The sequence below is a fragment of the Mobula hypostoma genome, chromosome 5 (genome assembly GCF_963921235.1).
Source record: "Mobula hypostoma chromosome 5, sMobHyp1.1, whole genome shotgun sequence".
NCBI lineage: Eukaryota > Metazoa > Chordata > Chondrichthyes > Myliobatiformes > Myliobatidae > Mobula > Mobula hypostoma.
In genome coordinates this window covers 124,621,011-124,643,210 of record NC_086101.1, presented here as the reverse complement: position 1 = coordinate 124,643,210, position 22,200 = coordinate 124,621,011, and the positions used below count along the sequence as shown (strand labels likewise).

General features: G+C 44.6%; 1 protein-coding gene across 1 annotated transcript in view; it reads left to right on the top strand.

Annotated features, from left to right (window-relative positions):
• Positions 1-20,063, top strand: part of haus6 (HAUS augmin-like complex, subunit 6) — a 65,420-nt gene extending 45,357 nt beyond the window's left edge. The window contains exons 16-17 of the mRNA XM_063047639.1: positions 784-2,028; positions 18,410-20,063. Of these exons, the coding sequence (XP_062903709.1) occupies positions 784-2,028; positions 18,410-18,510 (1,346 nt within the window). The 3' untranslated portion in view covers positions 18,511-20,063. The remainder of the gene's footprint in view (positions 1-783; positions 2,029-18,409) is intronic.
• The last annotated feature ends 2,137 nt before the right edge of the window (positions 20,064-22,200 follow it).

The following is a 22,200-nucleotide window of genomic DNA, read 5'->3' as shown; positions in this document are numbered from 1 at the left end:
TCATTCATTAAAATTATAGAAATTTATTTCAGCTTCCCCTCATTCATGAGCAAATTACTAATATTCTCATTTTGGAAACATTCTAGACAAAGCAACATTTTTGTTCTCTGTAAGTTCACTTTAAGTCTGATTTATCAAACATGCCTACAACGATGTTGAATGCATTTCTTTCCTATAATTATTCCTGTTCTTCAAATATTTTATTGCTGCAATGCAGTTGCAGAAATGCAGTAGTATTTCAGATGTCACATTTTCAGTTACTTTGAAATCTGATGAGGAAGCTTTGTTATCAAAAAATGGGACAGGTTTCTTCATCTATTCATGGAGAAAATGAGGAAAATGGCTGCTCATTGTGTTGAATTATTCTTTGTCCTTTGCTACTTCTCACTGTAGTGTAGTGTGATCTACATGCAACAAGCAGATATACAGTAGGTGATTCAGACCAACTTGTTAATGCTGGACTTTGTTGTTTGCCTCTTCCTGCAAATAATTTGTTACATTTGTATGCAGAACTAGAATTCTTTTAAGTGATGTATACAGTTTGTCAAATGAAATTGGAACTTTGCAGCCAAGTAAATATTTGAAAATAATAGAAGTATGCAGAATTAAGTGGAAAGTTGAGGCTTTTTGGTACAACAAAGCACTATTACTTGGAAAGAATATTTTGGATTGATGTTATTAATCTGTTGCAATCCCGTCTTTGCCATTGCAAGCATCTTTAAATTTTTCATGCTTGGTTGTTTTCTTTTGCCTGTTCCAGATCTCTAAAAAATATTTTTATAGTTTCAGATATTAGAAACAGCTGGCGATGTGCAGTTCAAGAATCTGAACTTGAGCAAATGAAACGCCAGGAGTCTGTGTCTACACATACAAAACAGATAAACTATACAAATGACCCAGTTCAGTTGGAACTCGACGAATCATCATCTGCAGCATATAGAAAGGTTGGATCTTTTCAGGAGAATACTCCCTCAGCTGTGACTGAACTTCACTGTAATGACATTGATAAAACAGGAAGCTGGGGTAGGACTCCATGCAATCCTGATGTAGTGACAGCTAATTCAAACCATCTTTCCACCCGAAATGAAAAGTGGAGTAATTGGGCTCTGGGTATGGCACAGTTTGATTGCAGAGACCCAGGAATGGACTATTCAAATATGGGATCTGAAAATGAGCGGCATAACTTCAATAGTAAAACTGCAAGTAATGATAAAGATGGTGTGCTGATTGGTAAACTTCTATCTCCACCTTCTGCTTCCCAGGATTTCTGTTCTAGTGAAGGTGCCAATAAACATTCTGGAAATCTCATAAACAGTGACGAGATTAATTTTGGTCATTCTCAACGATTTTTGCCTCTTGATAAATTAAATCCCAAATCACCAATTAAAAAAGAGAAATTATCGAAAAGCTTCATTATGGAAATGTGCAAAACCAATGAAACTTTGGAGACTTCCAAATCCTGTAATTCTCTAGATACTGAATGTGAATTGGATAGTACGTTACCTTGGAATCAATCACAGAATGTAAACACTACTCCACGCGATTCATTGAATTCTCTAAGGTTTGGAATTTTGCAGGAGACGATTCCTGATGTCCTTGGTAATGACAGTTTGAACAGCACTATGAGTCCCAATGTTGATCGGCTGGATGAGCCTCATTTGGACATGAAAGTATTGCAGAATAGATGGGAGCAGCTTCATAAGAGGACTTTGGCTGTTATTGCATCGGATGCAAGTGAAAAGATAAACTTAGCTGAAAATATGGGAGCTTTTAATTTCCAGAATTACACTGATAGTATAGATCAGTGCAAGTCTGAACTTCCTTGTGAAGTAGACAATATAAATGAAGAAGCTGATAATGCTGGCAAACTGCTTGCTGAGGAATCAACATCTTTGAAAACTCTTTCACCAATTTCTTTTGGATCTCAAAAGCCTGGTTTATATCCGATTTCTTTGGGCAGCTCTTCATTCAATATCTTGGAGCTTCAAGATGACCTTATTGATCCTTCTCCACTCAATCCTTTTCAGGGTAAATATGTGCAATATAAGTTTTTAATGGCAACAGATAAATATTTCTGATCTTGCTCATATTCACTGGTATTGATAATTGTCAAATGTGAATTTTAATTTTTAAAAAGGCTTGATAATTTATTTTGCTGTTGCTTCTAATCCCCCAACGTGGCCTATAATTGTCTCCAAAAAAAATTAAGAAACAACTGTCAACCCCTTGACGGAAGAGAATTATTCCCCTGAATGAGTTGAGTTCAACTTTTAATTACCCCAAAAGAATAAAATTGACAAAATTTCTCTGCCACCTATTTCTGCTCCTACCCCACCCCTCAATTCCTTCAACTGCGATTCCTACACAAATTTGTGTGTAACTGAGGGAATGATAACAAAATCGCAACTGTAGATATCATGTTATTTAATCCTCCTTGTACTATACTTGCCTGTTGTGAACAGTGATAGGAACTTTGCCTCACATCCCTTCCTCTTCCCCATTGTTGTCTCTAGTATGCATACTAAAGATGTCGGCTGTCCCCTTGTTTTTGAATCTCCTATAATTTCTCCATGCTCTCCAACACTTTTGGCAAAAGTGTTTTGATAAGATTCCTGAAAATCTTGTCCTTTTCTTCATAATGTCAGTAAGTACTTTGCAACTGTTGAATAGTGTCAATTTTGAGCATTATTTCCATTGTCCATTTGCATGTAGTGTCAGTCATAATAGTAGCATTCTGATATTGCACCTTGAGATTTTATCTTTCCTTCCAATGTCCTACCTAATGACTGAGCTGGAAAGATTAATGGCAGAAACATTTGTTGGTGATAACCTGTATTCTGGATGTAACCTGTTCTTAACAACATCCCCATAATTTATATTAAGACCATAATACATAGGAGCAGAATTGGGCTACTTGGTCCATTGAGTCTGCTCCACCACTCTATCATAGATGGTTTATTATCCCTCTCAACCACATTCTCCTTCCTTCTCCCCATATCTTTTTGATGCCCTGACTAACCAAGAATCTGTCAACCTCTGCTTTAAATATATTCAATGCAACACTCACAACACACTGGCAGAACTCAGCAGGTCGGGCACCATCCGTGGAAATAGTCTGTCAACATTTCGGGCCGGTACCCTTCGTCAGGACTGAAGAGGGAAGGGGTAGGTTCCAGGTGAAAAACCAGTAAGGGGAAAGGTAAAGGGGTGGGAGAGGGGAAGCCGGGAGGTGATAGGCAGGAAAGGTGAAGGCGGAATAGGGGAAAACACAATGGGTAGTAGTAGGAGGTGGAACCATGAGGGAGGTGAGAGGCAGCTGGAGGAGGGGGCAGAATGACATAGGGATAGTGGAGGGAATTACCGGAAGTTGGAGAATCCTATGTTCATACCAAGGAGCTGGAGACTACCCAGATGGTATATGAGGTGTTGCTCCTCCGACCTGAGTTTAGCCTCATCATGGTAGTAGAGGAGGCCATGTATGGACATATCCGAATGGGAATGTGAAGCAGAGTTGAAGTGGGTGGCAAGCGGGAAATCCTGTCTGTTGTGCGGATGGAGTGGAGGTGCTCGACAAAGCGGTTCCCCAATCTGGGTCGGGTTTCACCGATGTAGAGGAGGCCGCACCAGGAGGACCGGATGCAATAGATGACCCCAACAGACTCACAAGTGAAGTGTTGCCTCACCTGGAAAGACTGTTTGGGGCCCTGAATGGTGGCAAGAGAGGAGGTGTAGGGACAGGTGTAGCACTTGCGCTTACAGGGATAAGTGCCGGGTGGGAGATCCGTGGGGAGGGACGTGTGGATCGGGGAGTCGCGGAGGGACCGATCCCTGCGGAAAGCGGAGAGGGGTGGAGAGGGAAAGATGTGCTTAGTGGTAGGGTCCTGTTGAAGGTGGCGGAATTTGCGGAGGATAATGTGCTGGATCCGGAGGCTGGTGGGGTGGTAGGTGAGGACAAGGGGAACTCTGTCCCTGTTGTGGTGGCAGGAGGATGGGGTGAGGGCTGAAGTGTGGGAAATGGAGGAGATGCGGGTAAGGGCATCATTGATAACGGCAGAAGGGAAACCACGATCCTTAAAGAAGGAGGACATTTGAGATATCCTGGAACGGAAAGCCTCATCCTGGGAGCAGATGCGGCGGAGACGGAGGAACTGGGAATGGGGAATGGCATTTTTGCATGTGACAGGGTGGGAAGAGGTATAGTCGAGGTAGTTATGAGAGTCAGTGGGCTTGTAGAAGATGTCAGTGGACAGTCTGTCTCCAGAGATGGAGACTGAGAGATCGAGAAAGGGGAGAGAAGTGTCCGAGATAGATCAAGTGAATTTGAGGGCTGGGTGGAAGTTTGAAGTAAAGTGGATGAAATTGACGAGCTCAGCGTGGGTGCAGGAAGCAGCACCAATGTAGTCGTCAATGTAGCAAAAGAAAAGTTGGGGAGCAGTACCAGAATAGGTTTGGAGCACAGACTGTTCCACATAACCAATGAAGAGGCAGGCATAGCTGGGGCCCATGCGAGTGCCCATAGCTACACCCTTGGTCTGAAGAAAGTGGGAATCATAGAAACATAGAAAATAGGTGCAGGAGTAGGCCATTTGGCCCTTCGAGCCTGCACCGCCATTCAGTATGATCATGGCTGATCATCCAACTCAGAACCCTGTACCTGCCTTCTCTCCATACCCCCGATCCCTTTAGCCACAAGGGCCATATCTAACTCCCTCTTAAATATAGCCAATGAACTGGCCTCAACTGTTTCCTGTGGCAGAGAATTCTACAGATTCACCATTCTCTGTGTGAAGAAGTTTTTCCTCATCTCGGTCCTGAAAGGCTTCCCCTTTATCCTTAAATTGTGACCCCTCGTTCTGGACTTCCCCAACATCGGGAACAATCTTCCTGCATCTAGCCTGTCCAATCCCTTTAGGATTTTATACGTTTCAATAAGATCCCCCCCCCCCTCAATCTTCTAAATTCCAGCGAGTATAAGCCTAGTCGATCCAGTCTTTTATAATATGGAAGTCCTGCCATCCCAGGAATTAATCTGGTGAACCTTCTTTGTACTCTCTCTAAGGCAAGGATGTCTTTCTTCAGATTAGGGGACCAAAACTGCACACAATACCCCAGGTGTGGTCTCACCAAGGCCTTGTACAACTGCAGTAGTACCTCCCTGCTCCTGTACTCGAATCCTCTTGCTATGAATGCCAGCATACCATTCGCCTTTTTCACCACTTGCTGTACCTGCATGCCCACTTTCAATGACTGGTGTATAATGACACCCAGGTCTCGTTGCATCTCCCCTTTTCCTAATCGGCCACCATTCAGATAATCTGTTTTCCTGTTTTTACCACTGAAGTGGATAACCTCACATTTATCCACATTAAATTGCATCTGCCATGAACTTGCCCGCTCACCTAATCTATCCAAGTCACCCTGCATCCTCTTAGCATCTCCTCACAGCTAACACTGCCACCCAGCTTCATGTCATCCGCAAACTTGGAGATGCTGCATTTAATTCCCTCATTTAAGTCATTATTATATATTGTAAACAACTGGGGTCCCAGCACTGAGCCTTGTGGTATCCCACTAGTCACTGCCTGCCATTCTGAAAAGGTCCTGTTTATTCCCATTCTTTCCTTCCTGTCTGCCAACCAATTCTCTATCCACATCAATACCATACCCCCAATACCGTGTGCTTTAAGTTTGCACATTAATCTCCTGTGTGGGACCTTGTTAAAAGCCTTTTGAAAATCCAAATATACCACATCCATTGGTTCTCCCCTATCCAGTCTACTAGTTACATCCTCAAAAAAAATTCTGAGATTCATCAGACATGATTTTCCTTTCACAAATCCATGCTGACTTTGTCCGATGATTTCACCGTTTTCCAAATGTGCTGTTATCACATCTTTGATAACAGACTCTAGTATTTTCCCCACCACCGATGTTAGGCTAACCGGTCTATAATTCCCTGGTTTCTCTCTCCCTCCTTTTTTTAAAAAGCGGGGTTACATTAGCCACCCTCCAATCCTCAGGAACTAGTCTAGAATCTAAAGAGTTTTGAAAAATTATCACTAATGCATCCACTATTTCTTGGGCTACTTCCTTAAGCACTCTGGGATGCAGACCATCTGGCCCTGGGGATTTATCTGCCTTTAATCCCTTCAATTCAAGAGCCAAAAGAGAAGTTATTGAGTGTGAGTACCAGTTCTGCCAATCAGAGGAGGGTAGTGGTGGTGGGTAGCTGAGGGCTTTGAGGCCTTCTTGATGGGGAATGAAGGTGTATAAGGATTGGACATCCATAGTGAAAATGAAGCGGTCAGGACCGGGGAACTAGAAGTTATTGAAGAGGTGGAGGGCATGGGATGTATCCCGGACGTAGGTAGGGAGGGACTGAACTACGTGTGACAAAATGGAGTCCAGGTAGGCAGATACAAGTTCGGTGGGACAGGAGCAGGCAGAAACTGAGTCTACTGGGATAGTCAGGCTTGTGGATCTTGGGGAGGACGTAAAACCGAGCGGTACGGGGTGTGGGAATTATGAGTTTAGCGACTGAGGATGGAAGTTCTCCGGAGTTGATAAGGGCGGTGATGGTACAGGAGACAATGGTTTGATGTTTTTTGGTGGGGTCCTGTTCCAGGGGTAAGTAAGAGGAGATGTCAGAGAGATGTAGAGGTCCGTCCACCAGACTACTACAGCACCACCTTTGTCTGCGGGTTTGAAGGTGAGGTTGGGATTAGTGTGGAGAGAGTGGAGGGCAGTGCGTTCAGAGGGAGTGAGGTTGGAACAGGGGAGAGGAGTGGTGAAGTTGAGACGGTTGATGTCTTGGCGACAGTTGGAGATGAAAAGATCGAGTGCAGATAGAAGGCCTGGGTGGGGTGTCCAGGAGGAGAAGAAGGGTTGAAGATGGGAGAAAGGGTCATCAGTAGGGAGAGGGGAATTCTTGCCAAATAAGTAGGCTCAGAGACATAGGCGACGGAAGAAGAGTTCAGCATCATGGCGGGCACGGAACTCACTGAGGTGTGGCCAGAGGTGGACAAAAGTGAGGCCCTTGCTAAGGACAGAACGTTCTGCCTCAGAGAGGGGAAGGTCAGAGGGGATGGTGAAGACACGGCAAGGGTTGGAGCTGGGGTCGGAGGAGGGTGAAGAGTGGGAGGTCTCAGGAGGGAGAGGGGGGGTTGGGATATTCAGGGAGAGCGGGATTAGGGGTGGATGAGGGATCAGAGGGATGGAGGGGCGATGAGTAGAGGGAAGGTTGGGAGTCGCGGGGAGGAAAGAGGATAGTGGGGGAATAAGATGGGCAGTAGGACCCAGCGGCAGTAAGAGTGGTCCCGGTCTGGAGAGGGTCAGTACCTCGGTTCGAGCTGGATCTGGAGCTGGGGGTGGTGGAGCCTGCAGGGCTCCTGAACTGAGGTCGGAGTCAGAGGCGAGTGAGTCCATGGCACACTGGGGGCTGGTGCCCATGTACGGGAGGCCGTGGTTCCAGTTGGGGTCAGAGTCAGAGCGGATGGGTCTTCGGCCTGCCGAAGGCCTGAGAAGTCCAGGTCCGAGGGGTCCGGGTCCGGGTTGGAGCCAGTCGTCGTTGTGGGCTCCAGGCGCGCGAGCTTGCGGTCCTTCTTGGACGCGAGGAAGGAGAAGAAACAACAGTTGGAGGCATGAATCCGGCGGAGAATGAAGTGTAGGAGAGGTCCATGGCAGACGAGGAACAGAGAGGTGGGAGAGCAAGGGTCGGAGAGGTGGCAGAGAGAGGAACAGGGCATGTAAGTCAGCGTGGCGCGGAGAATCCGGCAGGAGTAGCGGTCAGTGAAACGGAGGTAGCTGGGATCCTCGCTGGGCCCGAACTGGGAGGCCTGGAACCGGAGCTGGAATCCCTGTGGTACAAGATGGCGGCGGAGACACGTTATATTCAATGACTTGGCTTCCACAGTTGTCCATGGCAATAACATTACATGCCACATCCCAAGAAAAGCAATTTTAAGAATTGTCTTAAGTTGTGTCTTGTAGATGGAGAAGAGTCTGGTCAGAATATGTAATGGGTGATTATATATAGAATGAAACCAAGAACTTTAAAAATGGAAAATAAAATTAAAGTCACTAATAGAAACCACCATTGGTGACAGTCATTATTAATGTTACAGGAGTAAAGCACCAATAGCAGGGCACCTAAAGTATATCTGATCCCACCGTCAAAACTGCTGTTGTGACTCCCGTCTCCCCTTCCCCCACCACCACTCTGCAACCCCGTCTTCCTCAGATCCCACCGTCAACTCCTGGGCCCTCAGAGGCTCCATCTTCCTCTCACCCCAACCCTCCCCTCTCCATTGACACCCCCAGCCTCCCCCCTCCCCCCTCTGATCCCAGCTCTCATCCGTGCCGGGTCTTTACCATCCCCTCCGACCTTCAACTGTCGGAGGCAGAACGCTCTGTTCTCAGTAAGGGCCTCACGTTTGTCCCCCTTCACCCACACCTCAGCGAGTTCCGTGTTCGCCACTTTGCGGAACTTTTCTTCCGCCGTCTCCGTCTCCAAGCCTACTTCTTCGGCAAGGACTCTTCCACCCCCACCGATGACCCCTTCTCCCGTCTTCAACCCTCCTCTTCTTCATGGACACCCCGCTCTGGTCTTCTGCCTGCTCTGGATCTCTTTATTGCCAACTGCCGACGGGACATCAACCGTCTCGACTTTACCGCACCTTGTTCCCATTCCAACCTCACTCCTTCGGAACGCTCTGCTCTCCACTCCCTCCGCACTAATCCTAACCTTATTATTAAACCCGCTGATAAAGGGGGTGCTGTTGTAGTCTGGCGTACTGACCTCTACCTTGCCGAGGCACAGCGACAACTCGCGGATACCTCCTCTTATTTACCCCTCGATCGTGACCCCACCAAGGAGCACCAGGCCATTGTCTCCCACACTATCAACGACTTTATCCGCTCAGGGGATCTCCCATCCACTGCTACCAACCTTATAGTTCCCACACCCCGCACTTCCCGTTTCTACCTCCTACCCAAGATCCACAAACCTGCCTGTCCTGGCCGACCTATTGTCTCAGCTTGCTCCTGCCCCACCGAACTCGTTTCTGCATACCTCCACACTGTTTTATCACCCCTTGTTCAATCCCTTCCGACCTATGTTCGTGACACTTCTCACGCTCTTAAACTTTTCGATGATTTTAAGTTCCCTGGCCCCCACCGCTTTATTTTCACCATGGATGTCCAGTCCTTATATACTTCCATCCCCCATCAGGAAGGTCTCAAAGCTCTACGCTTCTTTTTGGATTCCAGACCTAATCAGTTCCCCTCTACCACCACTCTGCTCCGTCTAGCGGAATTAGTCCTTACTCTTAATAATTTCTCCTTTTGCTCCTCCCATTTCCTCCAAACTAAAGGTGTAGCTATGGGCACCCGTATGGGTCCTAGCTATGCCTGCCTTTTTGTTGGGTTTGTGGAACAATCTATGTTCCGTGCCTATTCTGGTATCTGTCCCCCACTTTTCCTTCGCTATATCGACGACTGCATTGGCGCTGCTTCCTGCACGCATGCAGAACTCGTTGACTTTATTAACTTTGCCTCCAACTTTCACCCTGCCCTCAAGTTTACCTGGTGTATTTCCGACACCTCCCTCCCCTTTCTAGATCTTTCTGTCTCTGTCTCTGGAGACAGCTTATCCACTGATATCTACTATAAGCCTACTGACTCTCACAGCTATCTGGACTATTCCTCTTCTCACCCTGTCTCTTGCAAAAACGCCATCCCCTTCTCGCAATTCCTCCGTCTCCGCCGCATCTGCTCTCAGGATGAGGCTTTTCATTCTAGGACGAGGGAGATGTCTTCATTTTTTAAAGAAAGGGGCTTCCCTTCCTCCACTATCAGCTCTGCTCTTAAACGCATCTCCTCCATTTCACGTACATCTGCTCTCACTCCATCCTCCCACCACCCCACTAGGAATAGGGTTCCCCTGGTCCTCACCTACCACCCCACCAGCCTCCGGGTCCAACATATTATTCTCCGTAACTTCCGCCACCTCCAACGGGATCCCACCACTAAGCACATCTTTCCCTCCCCCACTCTCTCTGCATTCCGCAGGGATCGCTCCCTACACAACTCCCTTGTCCATTCGTCCCCCCCATCCCTCCCCACTGATCTCCCTCCTGGCACTTATCCGTGTAAGCGGAACAAGTGCTACACATGCCCTTACACTTCCTCCCTTACCACCATTCAGGGCCCCAAACAGTCCTTCCAGGTGAGGCATCACTTCACCTGTGAGTCGACTGGGGTGATATACTGCGTCCGGTGCTCCCGATGTGGCCTTTTATATATTGGTGAGACTCGACGCAGACTGGGAGACCGCTTTGCTGAACATCTACGCTCTGTCCGCCAGAGAAAGCAGGATCTCCCAGTGGCCACACATTTTAATTCCACATCCCATTCCCATTCTGACATGTCTATCCACGGCCTCCTCTACTTTAAAGATGAAGCCACACTCAGGTTGGAGGAACAACACCTTATATTCCGTCTGGGTAGCCTCCAACCTGATGGCATGAACATTGACTTCTCTAACTTCCGCTAGGCCCCACCTCCCCCTCGTACCCCAGCTGTTACCCATTTTTATGCACACATTCTTTCTCTCACTCTCCTTTTTCTCCCTCTGTCCCTCTGAATATACCTCTTGCCCATCCTCTGGGTCACCCCCCCCCCGTCTTTCTCCCTAGGCCTCCTGTCCCATGATCCTCTCGTATCCCCTTTTGCCTATCACCTGTCCAGCTCTCGGCTCTATCCCTCCCCCTCCTGTCTTCTCCTATCATTTTGCATCTCCCCCTCCCCCTCCAGCTTTCAAATCCCTTACTCACTCTTCCTTCAGTTAGTCCTGACGAAGGGTCTCGGCCTGAAACGTCGACTGCGCCTCTTCCTATAGATGCTGCTTGGCCTGCTGCGTTCACCAGCAACTTTGATGTATGTTGCCAAAATACAGTACAGTTTTTTTGTGCAGAATGTTTAGCATTTGATCAAAGTAGGAATTTGATGTAGAAAGGTGATAGTTTTTTGAATTTAAAAATACCTTTCACGCACCCTCTCGTTCTTCTAAACTTCAGCTCAGTAACCAGAGCCATCAAGTTCTCCTCATCGTTAACCCTTTTCATTCTCAAAATCATTCTTGTGAACCTTCTCTGGACCCCCTCCAATGCTAGCACATTGTTTTTTAGATAAGGGGCCCACAACTGCTCACGATACAAGAAGTGCAGATTGACCAATGCTTTATTAAACTTTAGCATCACATCCTCTTGTATTCCTGTTCTGTCAGAATGAATGCTAGCATTGCATTTACCTTCCTTACCACTGATTCAACATGCAAGTTAACCTTTAGAGAATCTTGCACGAGGATTTCTCCCTGTTTAGAAAGTAGTTTACATCTTTATTCCTTCCACCAAATGGCATGACAGTACATTTCCCTGCACTATATTCCATCTGCCACCTCTTTGCCCATTCTCACAGTCTCTCCAAGTGCTTTTGCAGACTCCCTGTTTCCTCAAGCCTACCTGACCCTCCACCTGTCTTTATATCGTCTGCAAACTTAGCCACAAAGCTATCATTTCTGTCATCCATTGTTGATTTACCATGAAAAGAGGCAGTCCCGATACGAACCCCAGCAGATCCACCCCTTGTCACTGGCAGCCAATCAGAATAAGCCCTCTTTGCTCCCTGCCAATCAGCCAATCTTCCATCCATGCTAGTATCTTTCCTGTGATACCATGGGCTGTCATCTTGTTAAACGGCTTCATGTGCGGTACCTTTTCAAAGGCCGCCTAAAAATTCAAGTTAACAACTCCTTTGTCTATCCTGCCTGTTATTTCCTCAGAATTCCAACAAATTTGTCAGGCAAGATTTCCCCTTAAGGGAACCATGCTGACTTTGGCTTACTTTATAATGCACCTTCAAGTACCCCAAAACGTCATCCTTAATAATGGGCTTCTTCCCAACCACTGAAGTCAAGATAACTGCCGTATAATTTCTTTTCTTCTGTTTGTCTCTTCCTTCTTGAAGAGTGGAGTGACATATTTACAATTTTCCAGTCCTCTGGAACTATTCCAGAAGCTGGTGAATCGTGAAAAATCATAACAAATACCACCACAGTCTCTTCAACTACCTCTTAACCCTGGGATGTCGTTAATCTGGTCCAGGTAAATTATCTATCTTTCAGCTTCTCAAGCATCTTAATAATTGCAACTTCTGTCCCTCTTTAATTTCTGGCATACTGTTGTCATCTTCCACAGTGAAGACTGGCGCAATATACTTATTGAATTTGTCTGCCATTCCTTTGCTCTCATTACTACCTCTCTAGTGTCACTTTCAAGCAGTCCAATATCCACTTTGGTCTTTCTTTTACTCTTTACAATAGGCAATTGACCCTGGTTGTTAATCCATAATGAAGATGGCTGAAGCAGACCAAATGAAATAGAAGTATAGACACCATAGTTTGAAGTATCTGAAATAAAAGATTTATACTAGCACCAAGCGGTCTAATATCCTCGCTTGCTTCTCCTTTAATGGTATATCTGGGGCAAATTTGGTTTCCTCTGATATTTTTGGCTAGCTTACCTTTATATTTCATTTTTTTTCCTTCCTTGTTTTTAGTTGCCTTCTGTTGGTTTTTAAAAGCTTCCCAATCTTCTAACTTCCCATTAATCTTTGCCATATTATATGCCCTCTCATTTGCTTTTGTGCTGTTTTTGATTTCCTTTGTCACTCACAGTTGCCTCATTCTCCCTTTAGAATAATTCTTCATCCTTGGGATATATCTACCCTACACTTTCTGAATTGCCCCCATTGCTGTTCTGTTGTCATCCTTATCCCCTTCCATTCTTAGTCTTTTGCAGGGTTTTCTTTGAGCTGAAACACTAGACCATTTGAAACAATACAAGCTTACACAAGCAACGCCAAATGTGAAAGGTATTTTTAGACCATAAGACCAAAAGATATAGGAGCAGAAGAAGGCATTTGGCCCATCAAGTCTGCTCTGGCGTTCAGTCATGGGCTGATCCAATTCTAGTCGTCCCCACTCCCCTGTTTGATGCCCTGGCTAATCAAGATCCTATCTATCTCTGCCTTAAATACACCCAATGACTTGGCCTCCACAGCCGCTCATGGCAACCAATTCCACAGATTTACCACCCTCTGACTAAAGTAATTTCTCTGCATCTCAGTTCCAAAAGGACGTCCTTCAAGCCTGAAGTCATGCCCTCTTGTTCTAGAATCCCCTACCATTAGAAATAACTTTGCCATATCTAATCTGTTGAGGCCTTTTAACATTCGGAATGTTTCTATGAGATTTCACCCCCCCCCCGCCCCCATTCTCCAGAACTCCAGGGAATACAGCCTAAGAGCTGCCAGATGTTCCTGGTACGGTAACCCTTTCATTGCTGATGTTACTTTTTTGAATTTTAAATTCATCTTTCTACATCAAATTCCCACTCTGATCAAATGCTAAATATTTTGCACTAAAAAGTGTACTGTATTTTGGATATACTTCAGGTGCCCTGCTCTTGGTGATTTACTCCTGTAACATTAATAATGACTGTCGCCAATGGTGGTTTCTATTAGAGATTTAAATATTAATTTCCATTTTTAAAGTTCTTGGTTTCATACTATATATAATCACCTATTACATATTCTGACCAGATTTTTTGCCATCTACAAGACGTGACTTAAGACAATTCTTAAAATCGCTTCTTTCTTGGGATGTGATGTGTGATGATATTGAAGTTGGCAAACTATGGGGGTTAATTTAACAATGCTACTGAAGCGGGGGTGAATGGAAGTAAAAGAAATAGATTGATCTTTTGCCAGTGTTCAATATCCAAAACTCATGGTGATTGCTGCTTATTTTACACTAGGTTATTTGAGTAGCTTGGCTTGTGCATTAATGAGAATTGGAAGACATGATGTTGGTGCAATAGGTAATCAGTTGGACAAATTCAGTGGGTCGAACAGTGTGTGTGTTGGTGGGGAGGGGAGGAATTTGTTGACATTTTGAATGGCAACACGTCAAGATTCCCCACTTTCCATCTCCCCCACTGACAAATGCTGCTCCTCCAGATTGTCCGTTATCCCAGATTTCAGAATTTCTATTCTCCTTGTGTCTCAAAATGCTGCTGGTAGGTGAGATTTCCCCAGGCTCCAAAGTTTGAAATTAATAATTCAATAATCAACTAAATATCTGCTGGGGATATTGTTATGGCCTCTAGAGGTGTAGTTAATTTTATGTGGTCATCACTTCCTGTACAGGTTAATTTTGATTCTATTTGAAGCACACAGTAGAAAGCCATTCATCTCCATTATCTCTTTGTTTGCCTTTGAAACAACAATGTCTTTTCACAAGTTAGAAATCTCTTCTTTTAAAACCCCTGAACAAAGCTTCCGTCTTGGATGATATTTGGGAAGTTGTTTAACCATGTAGAGGTGCACTGCAAGGGCAATAGAGTGAGAAGATAACTCGCCTCCAGAAGCATTGCCTGTGGACTAGAGACTCATCTGAACACCATAGATGTTAGTACCAGCTTCCAACCAGAGGTACGTCGATTGCCAAGTCCTGGAAATCAGATCAGAAGTGCGGCTCATCGATTGCGTCTTCGCAACACTTGAGTGAGACCATAATTAGCATAGCTACAGCATGAGCTCGCACCAGAGATGAGGCAGCAAGAATGAGAGCAGAATGTGCTAAACCCAAAGTTGAGATGCAAATAGAGAAGCTCATATTGACGTGAAAAGAGCACTTATAGAGGCTACATTAAGTGCATTCAAGGAGGAGCGTGATGATGAAGTTGCCTCAACAGAAGCATAGGTGTATGAAGCAGCAGATGACTTGGACGGCGGTGAGTCTATAACCAGAATCATTCCTGTTTTGCCTTCACAACAGCCAATGCATCTTATGGAAGGATATATCCAAATTCTTTTCAGCTATAACAAAGAGTGCTCTAGCTCTACAAGGAGAAGCTGTCCACACCACACAGCCAACATGTCTTTCACATAGTCCAGTTATTGACAGTCAAAGTCTACAGCAGCTAAGACCCACAACACCACCTCCTGCAGTTCCACCACAGCAAAGACGTCAATCAAGCATTGCTACTGATGCCAATTCCATATGTACAGATGTGGACAGTTTGAGCTTCCTTCCATCCCAGGACACACATTTGGTAAACCAGTCTCCACAGTGCTCTCGTTCAGGATCTACAGGTGTATTAGATTTGGCTTGGTGAGGTTTAGCCATAGCAGGACTAAAAGTGTTCAACATCCAGTTATCTGCTCTGGAAGTCAAGCTTTTGCAATTCTGTGGAAAGTCTGAGTATCGTACCCAGTAAAGAGACCTCCTCTGTAAGCGGCTTGCTGGGAATTCACTGAAATATGCAAGAACGGTTAGGACAGTTCACATTAATAATCCAGTTTTGGGGTTGCCAATGCTGTGGCTGAGGCTGGACAAGTGCTATGGCTCTCCAGAGACAATTGAAGAAGCTTTCTTCAATGGGCTTGATAATTTTCCAAACTTTCACCCAAAGAACTTCAGAAGCTACAGGAGCTTGCATGGAGATCTGTTGTAGGAACTGCAAGTTGCAAACAAAAGAGGGTACATACCTGGGTTAAGTTTCTTGGATACAGCATTATAGTAGAGTGAATTAAAAATTATAAACTCAGTAGACAGTGCTCTCTCCATAAGAAACCTCACCCCCTAAGGAAATTTAGAGGAAAACTGCTTGTAGACTGGTGGCACTTTCTAAAAGAGCACTCAGTGGTTTCAAATGTTGTGCTTTAACAGCACATCAAACAAAGACTGTAAAGCTATCATACACTACACTGAGTGTAACAGTGACCAGCACATTTTAACAATTCATTCTGAACCAGCACCTTAGGCTACCACCGGTTCCAGCAGAGCACAGCAGGGAGCCAGCTGAGCATCCATCAGATGTATCCATTTCCAGGTACACAGAAGTATGGCAGAAAGGCAAATCCTGCTTTAAAATGTACCTAGACAACATCTTCCCCAAAAGACATACTGAACAAAAAAAGCATACATATATTAGATGTATGAGCAACATGCCATTCGCAAGATCAACATTCTTTCGCATATTCGGTATTCAAAGTTCTGTTTTCCCCATGCTCTCTAAAGACACAATAGGGAACATCAGAAGTTTCCAGAAGAGCCAGTGGGTTTGTTGTGGTGCCATTAGAAGGAGAGGTCTGCTTACTTTTGCCAGCCCTCATTAAGTATGACCAGATTCTCACCAACAGGGACAAAACCTCAACTCCTAAATCTGTATACTGTCATTCATATCTTAAGACTATAGCTGACAAGATCTTCTCCCCCCCCCCACTTGACTCTTCCGCTGAGATTCTGGGTGCTATGATAGTGTAGCACGACGCTATTATAGCTCAGGATGTTGGAGTGCAATAGTGGAATCGTCTGTAAGGAGCCTGTACATCCTCCCTGTGGAATGTGTGGTTTTTCCCTGAGTGCTGCAGTTTCCTCCCACAGTCCAAAGACTTGCTGGTTAGGTTAATGCAAGTTGTCTCTTGCTTTGGTTAGGGTTCAATTGGGGTTGCTGGGGCAGTGCGGCTCGAGGGGCCAGGAGGGCCTGTTCTGTGTTGTGTTGCTAAATAAATAAATTCTCCTATTGCATGGCAAAAACACTATCTATTAATATAAGGCATGTGCCAGTGCAGTGGTTGGCACGAAGGACCTTCTGCCCAATGACTAGACCTGGGTTGGGTCATAGTGGGTGAAGACTGCCTTGTTGGTGCTCATCAGCCCACTGTCAGCACATTTTAAGACTAATGTGCTGGAGAACAGGCATCCAATTAATTTTAGACCCTGTGAGAGTAGAATCTGTATGAAAGACAAGATTGTAGGTAAGCAAGCCAAGCACCCTGACATACTTGCCTCTGCTCAACCAGATTTAGGCAAGCTTTTCTTCTGTAACTCACAGGATGATCATAAGCTGGCAAGTTCCATCCAAGATGAGGTCTTCCTTCGAATCATAAACAGAGTTTAGCACAGGTGAGTCAGACAGTTGGGTAGTTCCCCTTCCTTTCCACTTGTAACATAAACTACCAAACAACAAATGACAGGCCCTTAGTCGACGCATGTCCCTCAGTCGCACATTGAAAAGGCAATCAGAATTGTCTCTGATTCAAGTGTCCAATTCAAAGGTATACCACTGCACAATGTGCTTTTGTGGGGGTACAAGTCTCAATAAGAGTGTGCTTGGGGTCCTCATGCATTTCAGATTGAGTCAATCACAATGATGGCAGACATCAAACAAATGTTCCACAGCTTTGTAGTGAGAGAAGATCATTGAGACTACCTCAGATTCTTGTGTTTTCAAGACCGCTAGCTGGACAATGAGATTCTGGAGTATTGCTTGAGAGTTCTTGTATTTGGTGACTGTCCCGTACCAGCTATAGCAATCTATGGCCTTAAGAGGACGGCTATTGAGGGAGAGAAGGAATTCGAGGCTGAAGCATGGCATTTCTATATTGGTGATGGTACTTGTATCATTTTCTAGTGCAGAAGAAGCAGTGAGCATTCTGAAACCAGACACATTGGCACAGTCTAATCTCAGACCTGTCCTGATGAAGGGTCTCAGCCCGAAGTGTCAATTGTTTGCTGTTTTCCACAGATGCTGCTTGACCTGCTCAGTTCTTCCAGCATTTTGTATGTGTTGCTTTGGATTTCTAGCATCTTTCTCGTGTTTGATGTATCCTAATTCATCATCCTCTCTGTAATATTGTAGCAGGCTCCTTTCTGCATATTGTCTTAGGGCATTTTTAATTTGAAAGGTTGTATGAATCATGCCTGCAGTTTCTGTACATCGTTTACCTTCAACTGAACCATGTCAAAGTATGTACTTTAGGTGCTTTTCATTGTCGATTTTTGTCTTACATGGAGTAAGCATACAAAGAGTATTTTAAAACAAGGAATTACGCAGTATATACCCAATTCCGCTGTGCAGATACGAATTACAAACTGCATTTGAATACATTTTGTTTTCTCCGTAGCAAGTGTTGTTTATGGCAGAAATGGAACAGGTACTTCTAATGTATTAACCTTCTAAATAACTATTGTCTTTCCTCTGAAGAGGCCATTCTAATGCACAGTGGAGTATTGATCCATGTCACAAGACCAATAAGGAAATTTAAACCTTGTGCTACGGATCATCTACGGATGAATGACTTTAATATGTTGATACAGGTTGTGCAAGGTCTAGTGATGCTATTAAGTTGCAACACTGTTCGTTAAATTAAACTCGCAATGTAATTGTGCCTGGTTGCATTTTTTTTGCAGCTGGTAATGCTGCTTTTTAAACATAGCTTTCTGAAAAGTAACATGGTATTTGTTTCTGCATGTATTTGTTTTAATTCCTTGTCTAATTTTCAGATGAAGCATCTCAAAGGACATGTCTTGCCAAATCAGAACCCCCCTCTGTCACCCTGGATACTTTCTCAGATAATGGAGTGGAGCGACTCATAATGTTTTAATAGGGACTGATGGTTCAAATGCAACTCAGAGGAAAAACTTCTGTTGACCATGACGCACTTTTGATATCTGCATTTGGACAACCATTGGAATAAGCGATACAGCAGATCTTGTTCTAGCATAAGGTTAATTGCACTCTATCTTTGACCGTATTGTATCTAATCCAATTATCTGTTTGTGTTTGTTTGTGAAGTAGGAAATTCTGTTCACCAGCAGATGGTGTTTCATGCATGTAAAGTATTGTATAGATCTTTTTGTATAGATTTATGTATAGATGTAACATACAAATGTTGAGTTTATTAGGAGCTGTAAACATTAATCTTGAATAGGGATCCAAACTAAATTCATCTAATTTCAAGTAATTCCTACTGCAAAAAATGTCAGAAATGTAGTATTAATTCATCTTTAAAATGCCAGCAATGCCTGGTTGATTTACGCAGTTCAGTAATTATAGGTTTGACATTTGATTAGAATCCAGAATTCTGGTCATGTATCCTGGATTTAATTAATTGGGAACATGGCTGCAGATCATAAAACTGAATGGGAACTCAGCGGGTTGAGCAGAGAGTGGAGGAACATGAAGTGCTGAGGGGCAAATTGTCACTGCGTTGTGTTGAGAACAAACATCAGGGCTGAGAGTGGATGGAAGATTGTGAGTCCTGAGGGGTTGAACAGAGAAGGAATGAGGGATAATGAGCAGATTAAGCCATAAAGAGGAAAGGTAGAATTGGGAGACAAGCTGGATGTGCTGGGTGAAAGTAGATGGGGGGGGGAGGGGGAGAGAAAGGCAAGAGGGGGGGAAATAAGGACACAAAGACAACTTTTGTGCCCTGCTTATCACTCCCCAGCATCTATTTCCCTCTGCCATCCTGGCTTCAGCTGCCTTTTTATTTTCTTTGTCTGTTTCCACTCATCACCCTAGCCTTTGCTTCCCAACTGCACCTCTCCCCTACGAGGTTCCATTGGCTCATTCAGTCACAACACTCCTCTGTGCATCTTTCAGCTACTCTCTCCACACCCCCCCCCACTCCCTCTTTAAACTGGATACCTTCGCTCTTCATCCTCAGTCCTGATGCAGAGTCTTGACCTGCAATGTAAACTCTCCCCTCCCCACATCCCCCGCGCCCCCCCCCCCAAATGTAGATACCACACAACACACTGAGATTCCCAGCAGGTTTTTATAAACAACTGGGATTTGGTTCAGAAGCTTACCTTCAGCAGGATTCATCAAAAAATGTAAACTACTTGTTATTTCACCCCAGTCTTTGTACTTTTTTTAACCAAATCATTTGCCATTAAAGTGAAAGTGACTTTCTTTGCATCTCTAAGTTTATTTTTTGATCGTGTCTTTCCTGGTTTTCTTTGTAAAGTTGCAATTCAATATTTATTTAGTGATACAGCGCAGAGTAAGCTGTTCTGCCCCTTCGAGCAGCACTGCCCCAGCAAACCACGATTTAATCCTAACCTAATCTCAGGACAATTTACAATGACCAGTTAAACTACCCAGTTTGCCTTTGGACTGTAGGAGGAAATTGGAGCACCCGGAGAAAACCCACGCAGACCATGAGGAGGATATACAGACTCCTTACCGAGGACACTGGGACTGAACTCCACCGCCCTGAGCTGTAGTAGCGTTGTGCTAACTGCTGCGCTGTGGTGGTGCCCTTCATCAGTTGAGAGTTTTGAATGAAATTAAAATACTGTAGTCCTATTGCCTAGAACTTTAAAATTGAGTAGGTTAAACCAGTATTTGTTAAAGCTTGTGGGGGGGGGGGGGGCGTGGTTCCTACTGAAACAAGATTGAAGGGATTTTGCAGGTTTGATGCTGAGATAATGGTTCAGTATTTCTTGCCTGGGGAGCTTATTTTGGAATGTGGGATCATTCTTTTTAAATGGAGAGTTGGAATATCTTTCCTCAGGATTTTGCAGCCTTTCAATCCTCTATCCTTTTTTTAAAAAAAAAACCATTGAAGGGGAAAATTTTAGAACTGCAGGGGAATTGAGTTTTAAAGGGACCATAGGGAAAGTCAAATTGATACCAACGTCACCTTGGTCACAGTATTGAATGTCAGAGCAGGTTGAAGGGGCCGAATGTCCTACCTCTGATTTCTCCAAATCATACAAAAAAAAACAAAGATGAATATCCCAGAAAAGAACACCTGCATGAACAAGATGATCAAAATGCACAATAGTACCACAATCCTAAAGCCTTCTACATTTTGGTGGAGGATATTGTGTAAGGAGCCGGTACAAACTTGTGCATAATTGGGTACCAAAGGTGAGAGAAGACATCAATGAGTTCTTAAATAAATACTTCTCACCTACAGCATATTCCCACATGAGAAGGAGGTTGTCTTTGGCACATTTTTCTTAATAGATACACAGAAGGGTACATGAAATGTTTCCCTGCTGTAATGGGAGGTATTGGAGGAGGTTGTTGGAGTCTTGTGAAAGATTTCTGAATCTTTGCTGGTCACTGGCAAGGTACCAGTTAAGATCTGAAAAGGTATATTTAATTGCAGAGGAAGAGGCCCAGGTGTCGAAGGTTTATGGTTAGTATTGAGGGGATGGTGTTGAACACCAAGCTGTAACTGACATATATATTGGTCCAATGCTAAGTGCAGAGCCAGTGTGACTGTGTCTGCTGAAAACCTGTTGTGCCAGTAGGAGAATTGCGTAAGGAGAACGATGCAAAACCATTCAAATTTAGGACTTCGCAAACATGAGGAAATCTGCACTTGCTGGAATTTCAAGCAACACACATAAAAATTGCTGATCAATGTAGCAGGCCAGGCAGCATCTATAGGAAGAGGTACAGTCGACGTTTCGGGCTGAGAACCTTCGTCAGGACTAACTGAAGGAAGAGATAGTAAGAGATTTGAGAGGGGGAGATCTGAAATGATAGGAGAAGACAGGAGGGGGGAGGGAGAATTCCTGTTGTTTGAGCTGGAAAGTTAATTGGCAAAAGGGATACAAGGTTGGAGAAGGGAGAGGATCATTGGACGGGAGGCCTAGGGAGAAAGAAAGGGGGAGGGGAGCGCAGGCAAGGAGTTATTGTGAGAGGGACAGAGAGAGAGAGGAAAAACTAATAACTAAGGGATGGGGTAAGAACGGGAGGAGGGGCATTATCAGAAGTTAGAGAAGTCAATGTTTTCTGCCATCAGGTTGGAGGCTACCCAGATGGACTATAAGGTGTTGTTCCTCCAACCTGAGTGTGGCTTCATCTTGACAGTAGAGGAGCCCATGGATAGACATATCAGAATGGGACGTGGCCACACATTTTAATTCCACGTCCCATTCCCATTCTGATATATCTATCCATGGCCCATTGATCTGCTCTCCATTCCATCATGGCTGACTTATTATCCCACTCAACCCCATTCTCCTGACTGTTTCTGTAATCTTTGATGCCCTCACGAATCGAGAACCTGTCAACCTCTGCTTTAAATGTACTCAATGAATTAGCTACCACCCCTACCCCTGTGGCACTGAATTCTACAGATTCACCACCCTCTGACTAAAGAAATTCCTCCTCATTTCCATTCTAAATGGATATCCCTCTAGTCTGAGGCTGTGCCCTCTGGTTCTAGATTTCCCCCCCACCAGAGGAAACATCCTCTTCATATCCATTCTATCCAGCTGTTTCAATATCTGACAGGTTTCAATGAGATTCCCTCCCCCCCCCCCCCAGT